We start from the raw sequence: 18,205 nt of genomic DNA on the forward strand, positions 1-18,205 counted from the left end.
CCCTCCTTCTCCTCTCTCCCCTCCCTCTCCCCTCCCCCCCCCTCACCCCCCCTCTCTCCCTCCCTAAATAAAGAATTCAGGATGTTTATTCATTGTATGAAAATTTTAATTCAGAATTAGTTAATTTCCCCTCCCCTCCCTCTTTCTCAAGATTCAAATGTGCTTTATTTGCCTGAGAAGTGAATTGTGTATTAAAGCACTGACAATAACAACATGACAGTCAAAACAACAACAACCCCCCCAGCATAACACACACAGTAAACAACAACCCCCCCCCAGCATAACACACACATAGGAAACAACAACAACCCCCCAGCCAAACACCCATAGTAAACAACAACAACCCTTCCCTTTCATAACCCTTCCCTTTCTCTTTCTCTGTCCCCTCTCTATCCCCCCTCCTCTCTATCCCCCCTCCCTCTTTCTCCCTGTCCCCATCTCTCCCTCTCTAAAATTCAAATTCAAATGGCTTTATTGGCATCAGCCCAACATTTCCCACACGGTGTACAGAACAGAACCCATAAGACCTGGTTACCATGGTGTGGAGGCCCGATCGGGGACAAGGCGGAGAAGGGGGACTTCTGAGGGAAAGGAGCGCATTGGACGGCCCAGGCACTGACAACGGCGGACGAACGTGGTCACGTGAATTCCACATTTCTGTTATTTTTTATTCCACCTTTCTGTTATCTTTTATTCCATATTTCTGTTATTTTTTATTCCACATTTCTGTTATTTTTTATTCCACATTTCTGTTATTTTTTTCTTTCGGGTGTTCCTAATTTTTTGGCCGCTTAATTTTATTCCTCTTTTTGAAAAAGGAATATTTTTTGTTCTGGACTATTGAGATGTGCCCTGAAGGCACTTATAAAAAAAAATTAAAAAAAATTTTTGTTCACCTATTTTACTCTCTCTCTCACAGTATTTTCAGTATTTTTCCCTCTCTTTGATCTTCCCTTCACTCTCTGCCTCATCCCAGATCACACAGTTTTACAGAGGATCCATACCAATTCACCCAAAACCCAGGATAGAGGGGCTGAATGAATGTGGTCTGGACTCTGTGCAGGAGGGTCATTGTGTCAGAGACGCTGTAGAAGGACAGAGTTCCTGCCCTGTGATCCAGGTACACTCCTATTCTGGAGGAGGAGGGAACAGGGATTTTAGTGCTCTCATTATTGTGACTGAAAGAGTAACTGGTGGAAGTGCAGTCCAAACTCCAGGACTTGTTATTACCTCCCATTTCACAGTCATCTCCCCCCCCTTTCCTGCTGATCTCTTTATATGACACTGCTATAGAAACCCCAAACGGCCCACTCCACTCAGCCTCCCAGTAACAGCGTCCAGACACACCCTCTCTGCACAAGACTTGGGGCCAGTACTCAAATCTCTCTGGATGATCAGGATATGACTGGATCTCCCTCACACTGCTCACCTCTCTGTTCCCGTCAGACAGACAGAGCTCTCTGTGCACTGTGTTGGGGTCCAGTGTGAGCTGACAGCCATCTGATGGAGGAGAAGAGAGGAGAGCTCCACTCACATATTTTACACATCATACATATTTTACACATCTTTCATATTTTATGTATTTAAATCTCATATTTTCTTTATTGTTCAAATTTTTAAGATGTTTAAAGCTTTAAACTTGCTTGTGTCTTTTGAAAGTTACTTTTCACTTATATTTACCCTTGTATTGGATGTTCAACCACTATGACTATGATCTGAATTATTTTATATTACTGCAAATTGGTAACTTTCTCCACACCATCCTACTACAGGACATACATTATATTATCATATATGATCAATATGTTTAATACCATTGATGACTGCAGCTGAATTGAGATGTGATTGAGATTCATGAGATCCTTAAAGCAAGTCGATTTTGAAAAAAATTATACAAATAATCTATTTCTTCATATTCCCTCATAATCTCTGGTTGCTTCATTCATTGATTTCAGGCTTAATTACAGACTCACATTGTAAGAAGTCCTGTCTGGTCTGGGGCTCTAGAACAGAGACTTCTTCCACTGTGGAGAGAGAGATCAAGTTTAGCTTCTAAAGATTAACCTTTTTTTAAGATCCCGGAGAAATTGAATGCTTGTTTCAATCTGCAAGTAAATGACAACTGATGTCACCCAGAATACAGTATCAGAATGGGTCTCAAATGTTACACTAAAACAGAGCAGAGAGAGGAGACAGGATGGTTTCATCATAACACTACTGAGGAATTTGACTTGTGTTCTCTCCTCTCATCTCTATGCAGTATCTTGCATCCTAGTAAACAAAAACATACTGGTCATACTGCATTTTGTTCTCTCAAGATTAAACAAAGCTTTCATTGAAAACATTTAGGGTTATGCCCTAGCCAGAAGAACTGCCCCTAACATACTGGGTACTTTTATAGATTTCATCCCTATTCACACTGAACACCTCTGTGATATTCTGGATCATCTGGAGCTTGTGAGCACTTGAAATGTCCCTCCACACTGTAATATATAAACCTTTATGTGACTAGGAAGTCACATTGAGATTAAAACCTCTTTTACAAATGAGACCGAGCCAAGACAGGGTCAAACAGCAGCATAAGATCACAGAATCACAATCACGGATCCATTACAATAATATACATAATTATGTAGGTATATACAGAACAAAGTGCATTACAATACATACAATATGACAGAACATAACACAGGGAAACAGTGAATTAAACATATCCGTGCAACTTAAAGCAGTAGCAGCTTAACATGAGAACATGCATTATTCTCAATTTAAAATCATTTAAAGACATGTCACTCACCCCTCTCATTAATAATATATAACCTGTGAGACAGACTGAAATGTCACTCACCCCTCTCATTAATAATATATAACCTGTGAGACAGACTGAAATGTCACTCACCCCTCTCATCAATAATATATAACCTGTGAAACAGACTGAAATGTCACTCACCCCTCTCATCAATAATATATAACCTGTGAAACAGACTGAAATGTCACTCACCCCTCTGATTAATAATATATAACCTGTGAGACAGACTGAAATGTCACTCACCCCTCACATTAATAATAAACATCGAACAAAAAGTTTGGTAATCCGTGTTTGGTAGATTACTTCTCTGTTGTAACAATGCTTTTGGCAACACATTTTATACCGTTAGAAAGCCTGTTCATTTCCCTTTTAAATGCTGCCCCAGTTGTAAGGAAAATTTGTGGGATGAGCAGCACAGCTTAGTATGTGGGTTGCGCTCATGTAAAATTTGTCAAATCTTCTGAAACGGGCGATGTCAGAGACAGACCGCGAAGTGGGCGTCCCAAGAAGACCGGTTCCTCACCCTTTCAGCACTTAGGAACCGTAGGCTGTCTTCTACAGATTTGCAGTCAAGGTTTGCAGGACGATATGGCACACGCCTTTCGGCCCAGACAATCCGGAACAGACTGTACGCAGCCAATCTCCGGGCTCATAGGGCTGCCAGGAGGCCTGCCATGACTGCCCTTCACCGTCAGGCCCGTTTGCACTGGTGTCAGCAACACCTGCACTGGAACCTGAACATGTGGAGGAACGCTATGTTCAGCCATGAGTCCAGATTCTGCCTACGGAAGTTGGATCGAAAGGCCAAAATGTGGAGAAGACGGGGAGAACGCTATGCTGATTGTTGCACCGATAGAGGAACACCTTTTGGTGGAGGCAGTGTGATGGTGTGGGGCGGCATCTCCATCACTGGAAAAACCAGGCTTGTCATCATTGGAGGCAATCTCAATGCAGAGAGATATCGAGATGAGATTCTGCAACCAGTGGCAATCCCATATCTCCACAGTCTGGGACCGAACTCCATCCTCCAAGATGACAACGCTCGCCCCCACAGAGCGGGGTTTATCATAGACTACTATTTGGGAGTAGAGAGAATGGAGTGGCCTGCCAACAGTCCTGACCTCAACCCAACTGAACATTTGTGGGATCAGCTGGGGCGTGCTGTTGGTGCTAGAGTGACCAACACAACCACATTGGCTGACTTGCGACAAATCCTGGTTGAGGAGTGGAATGCCTCCCACAACAGTGTGCGACCAGGCTGGTGACCAGGATGAGGAGGTGCCAGGCTGTTGTGGCTGTGTATGGTTCTTCCACACACTACTGAGGCCCCTGACTGTTTGTTAAATGAATAAATTGCTAAATTGTACAATATGTCTTGTTTCTTCCTTGTTACTGATAGACTTCAATCATCCAATCCACCAAACAACACCAAACAAGAGTCAATAGCAACAGCAGAATAAGCTGTTTGCATTGGCAGAGAAGATTTGGCAAGTTTTACATGAGTGCTACCCACATACTCAGTTGTGCTGCTCATCCCACAAATGCATGTTCCTTACAAATGGGGCACCATTCAAAAAAAACTTATTGCCAAAAAGTATTGTTACAACAGAGAAATAACACAAATTTCCGAACTCTTTGTTCGATGTTTATATAACCTGCGAGGCAGACTGAAATAAACAAAGCAGCTGTCGCTATTACAAGCAATACAGACAGCATATATGGGTAATAACTGCCATTCACCTCTGCCAGACCATATTTATCAATAAAAGAGCTATTCGCTATTTGTGGTAAAATGTGATTTTTGAAAATCAATCAATTATAATCAAGAAATGGGAGGAATAAATCATGTTAATCTTGTACAAATATAAATTAAATAAGGTTTTCGTCACGATTGATGTTTATTGCTTTGAACTGAACAAATTGGAAAAACTAATTTTACACAGTATTTTATGGAAATGATAAAGGAGCCCCAACAAATATTCATACTGGTCTACACAGCACATGAGAGACAGAGTTTAACTAAGAGCTGCACATGTATTCCCTGCACTTTACACAAGTGTACAGTGTTCTTCTCTCTTTCTTGGGACCACAGACATTGCAGCACTTCTTCTTGCTCCCGGCTGCAATCTAAAATGAGGGAACACTTCAGCAATTTTACTAACACCTCTCTCTCTCACTCACTATCACTGACAGCCACAGATCCTCCATCCCTATGCAGTAAACTCCTGAGTAGCACCTTTTGGCTTTTCTTTGTCAGGTAGGACAGCGGGGACGTGTCGGCCATGAACACAAACGTAGATGTTCTGTGTGGTCAACAGTTGAGGCGGGAGCTCTGGCTGATTTCTTCATGGTGTTCCTGCCATCATCGGCTTCCTCTTGGGGAGCTCCTGCCCCAGCTTGTACAAAGTGAAAAAGGCATGTGATGTTTTATTCACGGAGAGCCTGATGTGCTGGCTGCTGATGCACTGGTCCTGGGGCTGGCTGAGGGTCAGTCTCATCCTCTTCTTCAAACTCACTGTCACACTCTCAATCCAGAGACATGATTCTGACGTGCAGTGTTGCTGGAGTAGTGCTTAGCATAGCTGCCTTCCACGCCGTGGCCAGTGCCTCTTATCTCCTAAGCCAATGTCGCTCTAGAACAATATGCTGCTGCTGCAGTAGCATATCCGTGTTTGACGTGTTGTGTGCTCAGAGAAGCTCTTCTGCATCCCACTGTTGTAATGTGTGCTTATTTGTGTTACTGTTACCTTCCTGTCAGCTTTGACCAGTCTGGCCCTTCTCCTCTGACCTCCTTCATTTACATGGTGTTTCTGCCCGCACAACTGCTGCTCACTGGATGTTTTTTGTTTTTCACACAATTCTCTGCAAATCCGCTGATATTGATCTCTGTGTGGCTGGTGGCCTCTGGAACTGCCAGTCCGCCATCCAGAAAGCAGACTTCATATCAGCCTCCCACTTCAACCTTGACTTTCTTGCTTTTACAGTGGCTCTCATCAGAGAACACAGCCCTTTCCTCTGCCTTCTCTTTTTCCCACTATCACTGACGGCACACAATTCTCTGCAAACTCTAGATTCTGCTTGAACAGAATTTTTTGAGATACTGATACTCCCTGGCATCAACAATCATTCCACTGTCAAAGCCACTTAGATCATATTTCTTCCCCATTCTGATTTTGGTCTGAACAACAACTGAACCTCTTGACCATGTCTGCATGCTTTCATGCATTTAGTTCTGCCACATGATTGGCTAATTAAATGACTGAATTAACAAGCTGGTGTACAGGCCTACCTAATAAAGTGATCACTGAGTGTCTGTCATATAAATGTGAAGGGGGGTGCAGTGTGCATTAAATTAAATTTTGTTCTTTTAAATGAGGCCAGGCCAATGAGTCTCAGGTTGAAAAAAATATTTCAATGTATCATTTTTCTTTTAATAAACATTGAAAACAGGTCCCACAGACCCAAACACCGCACAATGGTTAATAATATATAACGTGTGTAAGTTCCTTTCATGTTGTAAGAGTGAATCTTAGGCAGATCACCTCACCACTGTGTTGTGTGCAGTGACTAAACACACTTTCTGCAGCAGGGTTTGCCCACCAACCCCTTCCAGAAACTTTGAACTCCACCTTGAAAACATCCTCCAGTCGCTCTTTCAGTTCAGAGACAGATTTCCTCACAGCCTCAAAAGAGACGTTTGGACTGACAGTGATGCTGGGTAAGTCTCCAGGTCCAGGAGGGGCACAGAACGACTGACAGCTCTGCAGCCAGACAGACAGAAAGAGACAGACAGTGAACACAGATTGCTGTGCAGATACCAGGAGCAGATCTTTGTAAAAGAGGAACACACCTCACCATGTATGTACAGTGTACACAGAGAGCCAGTGATGTTACCTGGAGGAAATGGATGTGATCCTCTGTGTGTGAAAGCTGCTCCAGCTCAGCCTCTCTCCTCCTCAGCTCAGCAATCTCCTGCTCCAGTCGCTCCAGGAGTCCTTCAGCCCGACTTACTTCAGCCTTCTCCTGATCTCTGATCAGCTCTTTCACCTCAGAGCGCCTTCTCTCAATGGAGCGGATCAGCTCAGTAAAGATCCTCTCACTGTCCTCCACTGCTGTCTGTGCAGAGCACTGTTAGGAGGAACAGAAGGAGGAGGGTTGTACATTTTAACAAGGCCTTTCACTCAGCTCTTACTGGGACCCCAGACAGCCTGTTCCCCACAATGTGGCTCAGTGGCATTGAGCCCCACAGGGCTGGAAAGTGGCCCAACACTGGGCTCCTCGCTGGCTGACTATCTTGTCTATCTACGGGTGTCCATCGAGGCTGTCTGAGAGCCTGATGATTGATTTTTGTTTTTGCTGCCTGCCCTCACTTCACTGTGTAGGATTCCTCTTGTCCCCCTTGTCCATGTGTTTCCTTCCCATCCCTGTCCTCTCTCCTCTCCCCAGGTCCCAGTCAGGTAGGAGGTTCGCTTCCCGCCAACATGGGAAGAATATCTCAAACCTCATCTTCCCTCCCAGATCCGCTGATATTGATCTCTGTGTGGCTGGTGGCCTCTGGAACTGCCAGTCCGCCGTCCAGAAAGCAGACTTCATATCAGCCTAAGCCTCCCACCTCAACCTTGACTTTCTTGCTTTTATCGAAACGTGGCTTTCACCAGAGAACACAGCCCTTTCCTCTGCCTTCTCTTTTTCCCACACATCCAGAACCTCTGGCAGAGGAGGTGGCACAATTCTCCTAATCTCATCTTCATGGAGATCTAGTGTCTTCTCCTCATCCTTCGCCTTCTCCTCTTTTGAATTTCATGCGGTTTCTGTTACTTTGCCGTGCAAACTGTTTATTATTGTTGTTTATCGCCCCGGGTCCTCTGGGGAGCTTCTTGGATGAGATGGACATCCTCCTTAGCTCCTCACCAGTCAATTACACTCCTCCTACTGGGTGACTTCAATCTGAACTCAGAGTCCACCCAGTCTACCTTTCTCTCCCTCCTTTCTTCTTTTGACCTTACCCTCACACTTTCCCCTCCCACCCACAAAGCAGGCAACCTTCTTGACCTCACCTTCACAAGGAGCTGCACAACAACCAACCTCTCTGTAACACCACTCATATATCTGACCACTCCTTCATCTCTTTTTCTCTTCCACTCTCCTCTAACACCCATCCATCACTCCCACCATCCACTGTCACCTGTCGGCGGAACCTACGCCACTTGTCTATCTCCACCCTCTCATCTTCAATCCTCTCCTCCCTACCATCCGCGGAGTCTTTCTCTCGACTGTCTCCCGATGATGCTGCTACAACTCTCATGTCCTCCCTCTCATCTTCCTTTGACTCTCTGTGTCCCCTCACCACCAAATTAGCTTCGGCCTCCCCCCCAAATCCTTGGCTTTCTGATGCTCTATGAGCTGTCCGAACCAAACTGCGGGCAGCGGAGAGAAAATGGAAAAAGTCCTGTCTCCCCAGTGATATAGCTTCCTTCCATGCCCTCTTATAATCTTTCCACTCCTCTGTCTCTCTAGCTAAATATTCCTTCTTTCACTCGAAAATTAACACGGCCGCCTCTAATCCCCGCAAACTGTTTTCAACCTTGTCCTCTCTTCTGCCCCCCCCCCCCACCTCCCTCATCACTCACACCCAACGACTTTGTCTCCTTCTTTGAAAAGAAGGTTGACGCCATTCGCAATTCGTTCTCCCAACCCTCTCCCCCTGCTGACCCTCTTCCCTAACTCCCTAACCTCCTTTTCTCCCCTCTCTGACCCATTGAAACACCTTACATCCCACCGCCCGACCACCTGTCCTCTTGACCCCATCCCCTCTCCCCTTCTACAATCTATATCTATTGACATTCTCCCTTTTCTCTCCTCTCTAATCAATACCTCCCTCTCTTCCGGCACCATGCCCTCTTCCCCGAAGAGGGCCAGAGTCACTCCCCTGCTCAAAAAACCTACTCTTGACCCCTCTGCTCTGAGCAACTACCGGCCTGTCTCTCTTCTTCCCTTTCTCGCCAAGACTCTGGAACGGCCGGTCTGCTCCCAAATGTCCACTTATCTTCTTCTCAACAATCTCCATGACCCCAAAAAGTCCGGCTTCAAGAGTGGCCACTCCACTGAGACCGCCCTGCTCGCAGTCACTGAGGCACTCCACTCTGCTAAAGCCAAATCCCTCTCCTCTGTCCTCATCTTCCTCGACCTGTCGGCCATCTTCAATACAGTCAACCATGAGATTCTTCTCTCATCGCTGTCTGGGATGGGTGTCACAGGATCTGCACTTGCTTGGTTTTCCTCCTACCTCTCTGGTCACTCCTACCAGGTGACTTGGAGGGGCTCAGTCTCTGACCCTCACCCCCTACAAACTGGAGTCCCGCAGGGCTCAGTTCTTGGTCCTCTCCACTTCCCCTGGCTTTTCTTATCACTCTTATGCCGATGATACCCAACTCTTTATTTCCTTCCCCCCCGACACCCAAATCACCACACGGATCTCTGCCTGCTTGGCTGATATCTCTGCGTGGATGACTTCCCATCACCTGAAGCTCAACCTTGCCAAAACTGAGCTTCTCTACATCCCTGCTAAGTCCTCTCCGTCAATCGACCTCTCATTGACTGTTGAGGACTTTGTAGTTTCCTCCTCCCGTACGGCAAAGAATCTTGGGGTGACTCTTGATAACTGCCTCACCCTGGCTCCACAAGTATCCTCCACTGCCAGAACCTGCAGGTTCTTTCTGTACAATATACGCCGTATCCATCATCTCCTGACTGAGAAAGCCACCCAGCTCCTAGTCCAGGCGCTCGTCATTTCCCGCCTGGATTACTGCAACTCCCTCCTAGCCGGTCTCCCAGCGTGTGCCATCAAGCCCCTCCAGCTGGTCCAGAATGCTGCAGCCCGCCTGATCACCAATCAGCCCAGGTCGGCTCATGTCACCCCGCTTCTCATTGGCCTCCACTGGCTTCCCATTGCCGCACGCATCCGCTGTACGATTGATGCTTCTCTTTCACCCATTAATACACACACTCACACACCAACGGCGATTAGCTGCCATGCAAGGCATCAACCAGCTCGTCAGGAGCATTTCGGGGTTAGGTGTCTTGCTCAGGGACACCTCAACACACCTAGGGAGGGATTGAACTGGCAACCCTCCGACTGCTCTTACCGCCTGATCCAATGTCGCATTTCCCTCACAAATCCCTGGAGGGGAAACAAATATGTTTGCCCAATTATGTTAACTGGTTAAATACTGGCAGCGCACAGTAGCCGGCATCTTGCTTTTATAAACCAGTTAGCCAGTTAAGTTGCTGTCGCTACAAACATAGTGCTCTATAAGCTAACAAAGAAGACAAGCAAAGTCCAGCCGTTTTGGAATGGCTAAACTAAATAGATATTTAAACATCCATCCATCCATCCATTATCTGAACCCGCTTATCCTGATCAGGGTCGCAGGGGGGCTGGAGCCCATCCCAGCATACATTGGGCGAAAGGCAGGAATACACCCTGGACAGGTCGCCAATGTTAGATATTTTGAAAAGCCAATGTTAGATATTTTGAATATTCAAAATATTTTTTATGAAAAAAAAAGAAAGAATATATATATATATATTTACTCACCAAGCACTTTATTTTTACTTTATTACACCTACTTATTCATGCGATTATCTAATCAGCCAATTGTGTGGCAGCAGTGCAATGCAGACAATCCTGTAGATATGGGTCAGGAGCTTCAGTTCCCATCAACCATTAGAATGGGGAAACATTTTTATCTCAGTGACTTTGACCGTGGAATGATTGTTGTTGGCAGACAGGGTGGTTTGAGTGTCTCAGAAACTGCTGATATCTTGGGATTTTCACGCACACTAGTGTCTAGAGTTTGCAAAGAATGGTGCGAAAAACCAAAAAAAATCCAGTGAGCAGCAGTTTCTGCAGACAGAAACGCCTTGTTAATGAGAGAGGTCAGAGGAGAATGGCCAGACTGGTCAAAGCTGATAGGAAGGTGACAGTAACGCAAAAAACCACACATTACAACAGTGGTATGGAGAAGAGCATCGCTGAACACACAACGCATCATAACTTTAAGTGGATTGGCTACAGCAGTAGAAGTCCCATCCATCCATCCATCCATCCATTATCTTAACCTGCTTATCCTGAACAGGGTCGCAGGGGGGCTGGAGCCTATCCCAGCATACATTGGGCGAAAGGCAGGAATACACCCTGGACAGGTCGCCAGTCCATCGCAGGGCACACACACCATTCACTCACACACTCACACCTATGGGCAATTTAGACTCTCCAATCAGCCTAACCTGCATGTCTTTGGACTGTGGGAGGAAACCGGAGTACCCAGAGGAAACCCACGCAGACACAGGGAGAACATGCAAACTCCACACAGAGAGGCCCCGGCCGACGGGGATTCGAACCCAGGACCTCCTTGCTGTGAGGCGGCAGTGCTACCCACTGCACCATCCGTGCCGCCCTAGCAGTAGAAGTCATGTCTTATAAATACCTAATAAAGTGATCGGTGAGTGCGTGTATATATATATATATATATATATATATATATATATATATATATAATTTTGGTCTGCCCTGACAGATTGGGGTGGGGCGGCGCCCTCTGTGCTCCTATTGACCAGCCGCACTGGTCAGTACCCACCTTGAGTGACTGCACTGCCTGTCTCAGATCCTGCAGCTCCTTCTCTCTCTCCTGGATTCTCTGCTGGAACTTACTCTGTGTCACCCCCAGCTGCTTCTGTGTCACAAATGACAATACAATGAAGAACTTTTCAACTACATTTTAATCTTCCATATGAAAATAAGACAAAATAAAATATATGGCATTCAGCTGGTCAGTGTGTAGAATTGTGCCGGTCTTATAGGTAAAACTGTGTGTGTGTGTGTGTGTAGGTGTGTGTGTGTGTGTGTGTGTGTGTGTATGTGTGTGTGTGTGTGTGAACTAGCGGCTCCAGCCCTGTAGATTCCAATTCAGGGAGTGAATAGGGGGGTAAGGGGTGTGAACATAGCTGTCACAGAGAGATGACTTTGGCTCACTTCATGATCTTTATCACTGTGGACTTCAGACCTGGAAATCACTGTGTTGTAGGGATAAGCAAATGAAATGTCAATCGTCACTGAATATTATTTCGAGTTTCAGTTCTTACCTGTTTCTCAGTCCTTTCTGCTGCAGCTGAGACCGTATCATGGCCTCTGTGTTCATCATCCATCACACACAGCATACAGATACACTGCTGATCAGTACGACAGTAAACTTCCAATAGTTTGTCATGATTAGAGCAGATCTTCTCCTGCAGGTTTACAGTGGCTTTGACCAGTTTGTGTTTCTTAAGAGGAGGAGATTCATAGTGAGTCTGGAGGTGAGTTTCACAGTAAGATGCCAGACACACCAGACAGGACTTGATGGCTTTGTGCTTTCTCCCAGTACAAACATCACACTCCACGTCTCCAGGTCCAGCGTAACAGTGAGCAGGAGGAGCAGCTTGGAGTCCTGTCTTCTTCAGTTTCTCCAACACTTCAGCCAGCATGGTGTTTCTGCCCAGAACAGGCCTAGGGGTGAAGGTCTGTCTGCACTGGGGACAGCTGTAGACACCAATATGATCATCCTGATCCCAACAGTCCTTAATACAGCCCATACAGTAACTGTGTCCACAGTGAATAGTCACTGGATCCTTCAGTATATCCAGACAGATTGAACAGCTGAACTGGTCCTGATCCACCGAGATATTGGCCTCAGCCATTTCACTGCTCACACTGACAGAGACATATTTTTTCTGTGGTTTTCTGACAGACACTGAGCTAAGTTTTGTTTCTGTGAAAGAGATTGAGTAATGTTTTGTTTCTCTGAAACTGCGTAACAGAGAGAGTCGCAGAGAATTCCTGCTTGTGCAAATAGCTCTAGGAGGTGAGGCCAGGCTGAGCAGAGCAGGCTGAGGGCAGATTCATGAGGAACAGATTCATGAGGGCAGATTCATGAGGAACTTTTTTTTTTTATAAACATTTATTTATTGAACCTTTTCGTTTTCACCCCCCCCCCAACATCTCATCACAGTTTACAATCTTACAATGATTTAAAAAAATAATAAAAATTATAATAATTATAATATTTTTGACAAAAAAAAAAAGGATAGTATATGGATACTCAACTACAAAAACTAAGAATGGAAATATGTGGTTACAACACACAGTGTCACAGGTCAATATAATACAGAATAGAAAAACAACAGAGAAATGCTTTACATATGTTCAAGCTGGGTCCACACCCACAACCACACTCGACATTGAATACCATTATTAACCATTATTATTATTAGGGATCTGAATCCAGAGCATCTTGTCCTCACTTTCAAGGAACTGTAGGAAAAGCCCCCAAATTTTATAAAATATCTTAAGCTTGCGTTTGACAGAGTATGTTATTTTGTCTAATGCAAGGCCATACGAAAGCTCTCTCAGCCACAGGTTGATGGAAGGGCAAGACACACTTTTCCAATGAAGAGCAATGAGTCGTTTTGCATAAATTAAACATAAATCAAGCATTTTAATTTCATGCCTCCTCAGGGACAAACCGTCGGGGTAAAGGCCCAAGATACACAATTTAGGGCAGAGAGGGATATTTTTAAAGGTGATGGAGGATAGCAACCTAAGGACTCCCTTCCAAAATACTTGCAACGCCTCACATTCCCAAAGACAGTGAAATAATGTGCCCTTATGAGTTCGACATTTAACACAGACGTCCGATAAATTTGGGTTGAATTTATTAAGCTTTGCCGGGGTCAGGTAAGTTCTCATTATCCAATTGAATTGGACCATTTTAAGTTTTGTATTTACTGTAAAACATTGTGCCTCTTTGCATATCTGGTACCATTCACGATCCAGTATCACATCATTCAAATCCTCGCTCCATGCTATCCTTTTGGAGTCCGAAGATTCATTGGAAGCGGATAAGAATTTTCCATAAAGAAAAGAGATCTGGCCCCGACCCTGTTGATAATGGAGTGCAAATTGTTCCAAAGTTGTTAAAGGGGGGCAGTCCAGGGAATAATTCTGTTTTGAGCTGATAAAGCTGTGCAGCTGAAGAAATTTAAAGAAATGTGTCTGTGGCACATTGTATTTCTCCTTGAGCTCATTAAATGTCATAAGTGTCTCCCTACTATACAGATCCATTATCCGACTGACACCCTTCTGTGCCCACTGCCTAAATCCTGCATCATTTTTCCCCGGGCTGAAGCTAGCATTGCCCCAAATAGGGGAAAAACGGGACACCGGTGGAACTTTGCCTAGGACGTGCTGTGCCTCATGCCAAACCATCAAAGTGTTTCTGACAAAAGGGTTGAGAGTATTTTTCTTTAAGTTTTTACAAGAGTCAGAGTACATGTATGTAACCAAGTCTAGCCCCTTCGTAGTTAATGATTCCATTTTAACCCAGGGCACTGTAGACTCTGAAGAGAACCACGAGAGAGCAGCCCTCAGCTGGGTCGACCAATAGTACCACATCAGGTTGGGCATTCTCGTGCTCCCACACACATCGGCTAATAAAACATGAGACATAATATTCAGTAAACTAGGCTACCCTTCCTATAATTGTTGGCTTTATGACCGCTCAAACAGTTTGACGTTACCTTGTTATATCCAGGATGCGAAAAGGAAGGGTGCCGAAAAAAAACAATCTGAAATAGTTCAGTCCTCGCCACTTGGTAGGTTATAATGCCAGGCTAGTCTCCCCCGGCCTGGACAGTATGAATGTAGGCTATGACGTCGTCTGGGCAGTCAAAGGTCTGGGAGCGACCATCACGCGTCGCCCTGAGCTTGGCTGGATGAATTGACCCATATTGAATGTTCAGAGCCCGTAGCTGCTGCTTCACCCCGTCGTAGCGCTTCCTCTTTAGGTGTGTCTCTTTGGCAACGTCTTGAAAGAACTTCACCTCTTGTTCATCGAACAGCACCTTCCCTTTAGCTCGAGCTGCTCTAGTCACCCTGTCCTTGTCGCTTGAGTTCAGGAATCGTGCAATGAGAACTCGGGGAAAGTTGCCGTTCACTCGGCCCTGCAAGCGCTGTGCCCTTTCAACAATGATCGACTTGGGAAAGTTGTCAGGGCCCAATGCCTCTGGGAGCCACTTCTCCAGGAATGCCACAGCGTCGCGTCCTTCAGCACCCTCCGGGATGTTAACAAGTCGTAGATTATTGCGACGACTCCGGTTCTCTTGATCCTCTAATTTCAAGGTTAGTGTCTCCACTTGCTTCTTGAGAGAGGACCTTAAGGTTTTTAGGGTGTTAACACTGTCTTCTGCATCACTAATGCGTTGCTCGGCTCCTGAGAGTCTGCACGAGAATCTGTTAATATCTTTCTTAACGTCTTGGATAGCAGTTAATACCCCCGTAATTTTCTGATTGAAATCCTCCCGCATGCCGTTGATAGCTAGTACCTAAATCCGAGTTAGCCGAAGAAGTTTGATTTTCTTTCTTCCTCGCACGACCACCAGTATGATTTTTGTCCGACATTTTCTGATCCCAAAAGTATTCAATGCACCTTATAACCACTTTCTGACCGAACTTATCGAAATTTACATGAATGAAATTATATTAGTTCGCCGAGTGTGTTGGGAGCAAAAGTTAACGCATGTGCTCAGCTCACCGCCATATTGGATCTCCATGAGGAACTATTTAATCTTAAGGGTCGAAGGGCAGATTTACTGAAGGACTGTGTGGTTTGAACCCCGGTGTAGCCACAGTAAGATTCACACAGCCCTTGGGCCCTTGAGCAAGGCCCTTAACCCTGCATTGCCCCAGGGGAGGATTGTCTCCTGCTTAATCTAAATCAACTGTAAGTCACTTTGGATAAAAGCATCAGCCAAATGATATGTAATGTAATGTAATGTATTGTGAGCAGTAAAGGCCTGTATACACATGCATGGGATTTAATGTGGCTGCGTCTGATCTGAGTACCCAGTCAGACATGCACAGATAATATGTATGGTATAATATGAGTATTCAGGTATTTTGTTGAGCATATATATGAGGTCTATGAACAATGAAAATGCAAAGTGGTCTCAGGTTTTATGTCCAATAATGTTGAAGAAAAGAATAAGATTAAATGTAAATTTTGGAGAATAATCATTTACACATGTAAGGCCTCTGGGGTATTCTGTGGCTTTACAAGCAGCTTTGGAGTCACTTCAGGTTTATTTTCTTGCTTAAAACTCACAAACTTGCAAATGGCAGCAGGTGATCTGAAATCTCTCTATTTTAAATATTCTTCCTTGTACTGCACTGACACACCTGCAGAAATGTAACTATTTTGCTTTTCAGAGAGAGAGATTGAGAGAGAAAGAGATTTTATAGATTTAAAAGAAGGTTTAAAGACTCCATGATACGGCCACACAATGACCCAGTTACCTCGCCTGGAAAAGGGAAACCGGGGCCCCCTTCTGGAGCCAGACCCGGGAGGGGAGCTCGTCGGTGAGCGTCTGGTGGCAACAGACTACGTCCTCGCCTACCGTTTTTGTACTTTTGCTTCGCTGATTGTTTCATGGTTTCGACTCCCGCTTCGCCCACGACTACGCCTCTGCCCGCCGTCCGTCTGTTCATCTGCCCCGCTGACAGCTCTCCTGCTACCGGACCTCCCTGCACGTCTACCGACTACGAGTTTGCCTCTTCCCTCGGCACCGTGCTTTTTGTTTGTTTACCTTTTGTTTGGCTGGATCTACGTGTATGGACTTTGCTTGTGTTGACTACTCTCCTGGGATTCGTCCCGAATAAAGCCCTGAGGGGTCTTTATATTACTATTGTTTCTGAGTCGTGCATTTTGGGTCCAACCCCCACGCACCCGTCTCAGAACAATTTCGCCACAATGGACCCTGCTGACTCTACTGCCATGTTCCACGCCCTCCAGGAACAAGGAGCCATCGTCCAGCAGCATTCACAAGGAATCTCCGAGCTTCACCTGGAGATTCGTGAACTGTGTGCGGAGATGAAGAAGCTCGCTGTCGCGGTCCTGCTACAACCACGGGAGGAGCCTACCCACCCACCCACATCCCCAGCGTTCAACCCCATGGAAACCTGGCAATTCCGGGAGCCCCAACAACCCCCCACGGAGAGGTTCGGTGGAGAACCTGAGAGGTGCAAGGCTTTCCTACTCCAATGTGACTTCGTATTCAGGCAACAGCCCCAGACCTACAACAGCGACGACCGTCGGATAGGCTATGTGATGGGACTGCTGAAGGGGAGGGCATTGGACTGGGCTACTGCGGTGTGGACCCGGGGTTCATCTCCTCCTCGTTACCCGGCCTTCGTCGAGGAGATTCGGAAGGTTTTCCAACACGCAAACCAGCGACCAGGAGCCATCCCAGAGATTGATTGCTCTGCGCCAGGGACGGAAGACCGCGGCAGACCACTCCATCGACTTCCGCACCCTCGCGGCGGCCACTAGTTGGAACAATGCGGCGTTGGCGAATCTCTTCCTGGCCAGCCTGAGTGAGACGCTCCAGGACGAGTTGGCGCGACTGGACCCCATCACCCAGCTCGACCAACTTGTGCGCACCACGATCCGCCTGGACAACCGTGCCAGACAACGCCGGTCGGAGAGACCGATCCTTCCCGGCAACCCACACCCCAGGCAGGGGCCAAATCCTCGACAAGAGGAGCAGCAGTCGGAGGGACCCGAACCCATGGACCTGTCCCGGGCCGGTACCAAGATCTCTAGCGAGGAACGAGCACGCTGCAGAACCACCGGCTCGTGCTTCTACTGTGGGAGGCCGGGTCACACCCAGGCTCGGTGCTCCTTCAGGACCAGGCGACCAGTAGAGGTGAGAGCAGTCGACAGGCATGAGGGTTCTGACAGAGACAACCATCGTCCCACGCTCACCACCCTGCTGATTCTCCCTGACGGAACAACCCGGGTTAACGCATTGGTGGATTCTGGAGCGGACGCCAACCTCATCGACAAAGTTCTGGTGTCTGAACTGAACATTCCCACCCTCCCTCTACCCCACCCTGAGAATGCGCGGTCGCTGGATGGAAGGACGTTCTGCCGCATGACTCACATCACTATTCCCGTACCACTGATCATTTCTGGGAACCATCGGGAGATGATCCAGTTCCGCGTCATCCAGTCCCCTAATGACCAACTCATCTTGGGATTACCCTGGCTCCAGAAACACAACCCCACGATCAACTGGAGTTCTAACCAAGTGCAAGCATGGGATCCTAAGTGCCATCATTTTGGGTCCAACCCCCACGCACCCGTCTCACAGGGCTCTATTTTCCAGAATCACTGTCGCATGGGTGCAGTCAGTAGCGTGTGGCGGGGGCACACTGGGCGTGGTGATGTAGTTCTGGTGTATTCATGACCAGAGGTGAGGACTGACAGCTGAAACCTTGTGGAGCAGCTGGGAAACGAGCTG

General features: G+C 46.4%; 1 protein-coding gene across 9 annotated transcripts; it reads right to left on the reverse strand.

The window, feature by feature from the left end:
* Window positions 1–910: 910 nt before the first annotated feature.
* On the reverse strand, window positions 911–12,565 carry LOC133138113 (tripartite motif-containing protein 16-like). 9 transcript variants are annotated; one of them, XM_061256592.1, is made up of 7 exons: window positions 11,954–12,547; window positions 11,449–11,544; window positions 6,704–6,937; window positions 6,434–6,570; window positions 3,144–3,175; window positions 1,974–2,015; window positions 911–1,500 (listed from the first exon to the last, which is right to left on the reverse strand). In XM_061256592.1, exons 1-7 carry the CDS (start codon window positions 12,545–12,547, stop codon window positions 968–970), a joined length of 1,668 nt encoding a protein of 555 aa, XP_061112576.1. In that variant the 3' UTR covers window positions 911–967. The 9 variants fall into 9 exon arrangements, with proteins under 9 accessions (XP_061112576.1, XP_061112575.1, XP_061112574.1 ...); XM_061256591.1 differs by lacking the exon at window positions 3,144–3,175 and adding an exon at window positions 5,598–5,619 and having other exon boundaries at window positions 1,974–2,018; window positions 6,427–6,570; XM_061256590.1 differs by lacking the exon at window positions 3,144–3,175 and adding an exon at window positions 4,128–4,142 and having other exon boundaries at window positions 1,974–2,018; window positions 6,414–6,570.
* Between the last annotated feature and the right edge of the window lie 5,640 nt (window positions 12,566–18,205).

This window comes from Conger conger, chromosome 10 (genome assembly GCF_963514075.1).
Source record: "Conger conger chromosome 10, fConCon1.1, whole genome shotgun sequence".
Taxonomy (NCBI): domain Eukaryota; kingdom Metazoa; phylum Chordata; class Actinopteri; order Anguilliformes; family Congridae; genus Conger; species Conger conger.

Coding starts and splice junctions, on each gene's coding strand:
- LOC133138113 (XM_061256594.1), bottom strand. CDS start 12,547: ATGGCTGAGGCCAATATCTCGGTGGATCAGGACCAGTTCAGCTGTTCA. Junction 11,545..11,953: donor CAGAAAGGACTGAGAAACAG/GTAAGAACTGAA, acceptor TTTGTGACACAG/AAGCAGCTGGGGGTGACACA. Junction 2,025..6,386: donor GGCAAACCCTGCTGCAGAAA/GTGTGTTTAGTC, acceptor CTCTCTCCACAG/TGGAAGAAGTCTCTGTTCTA.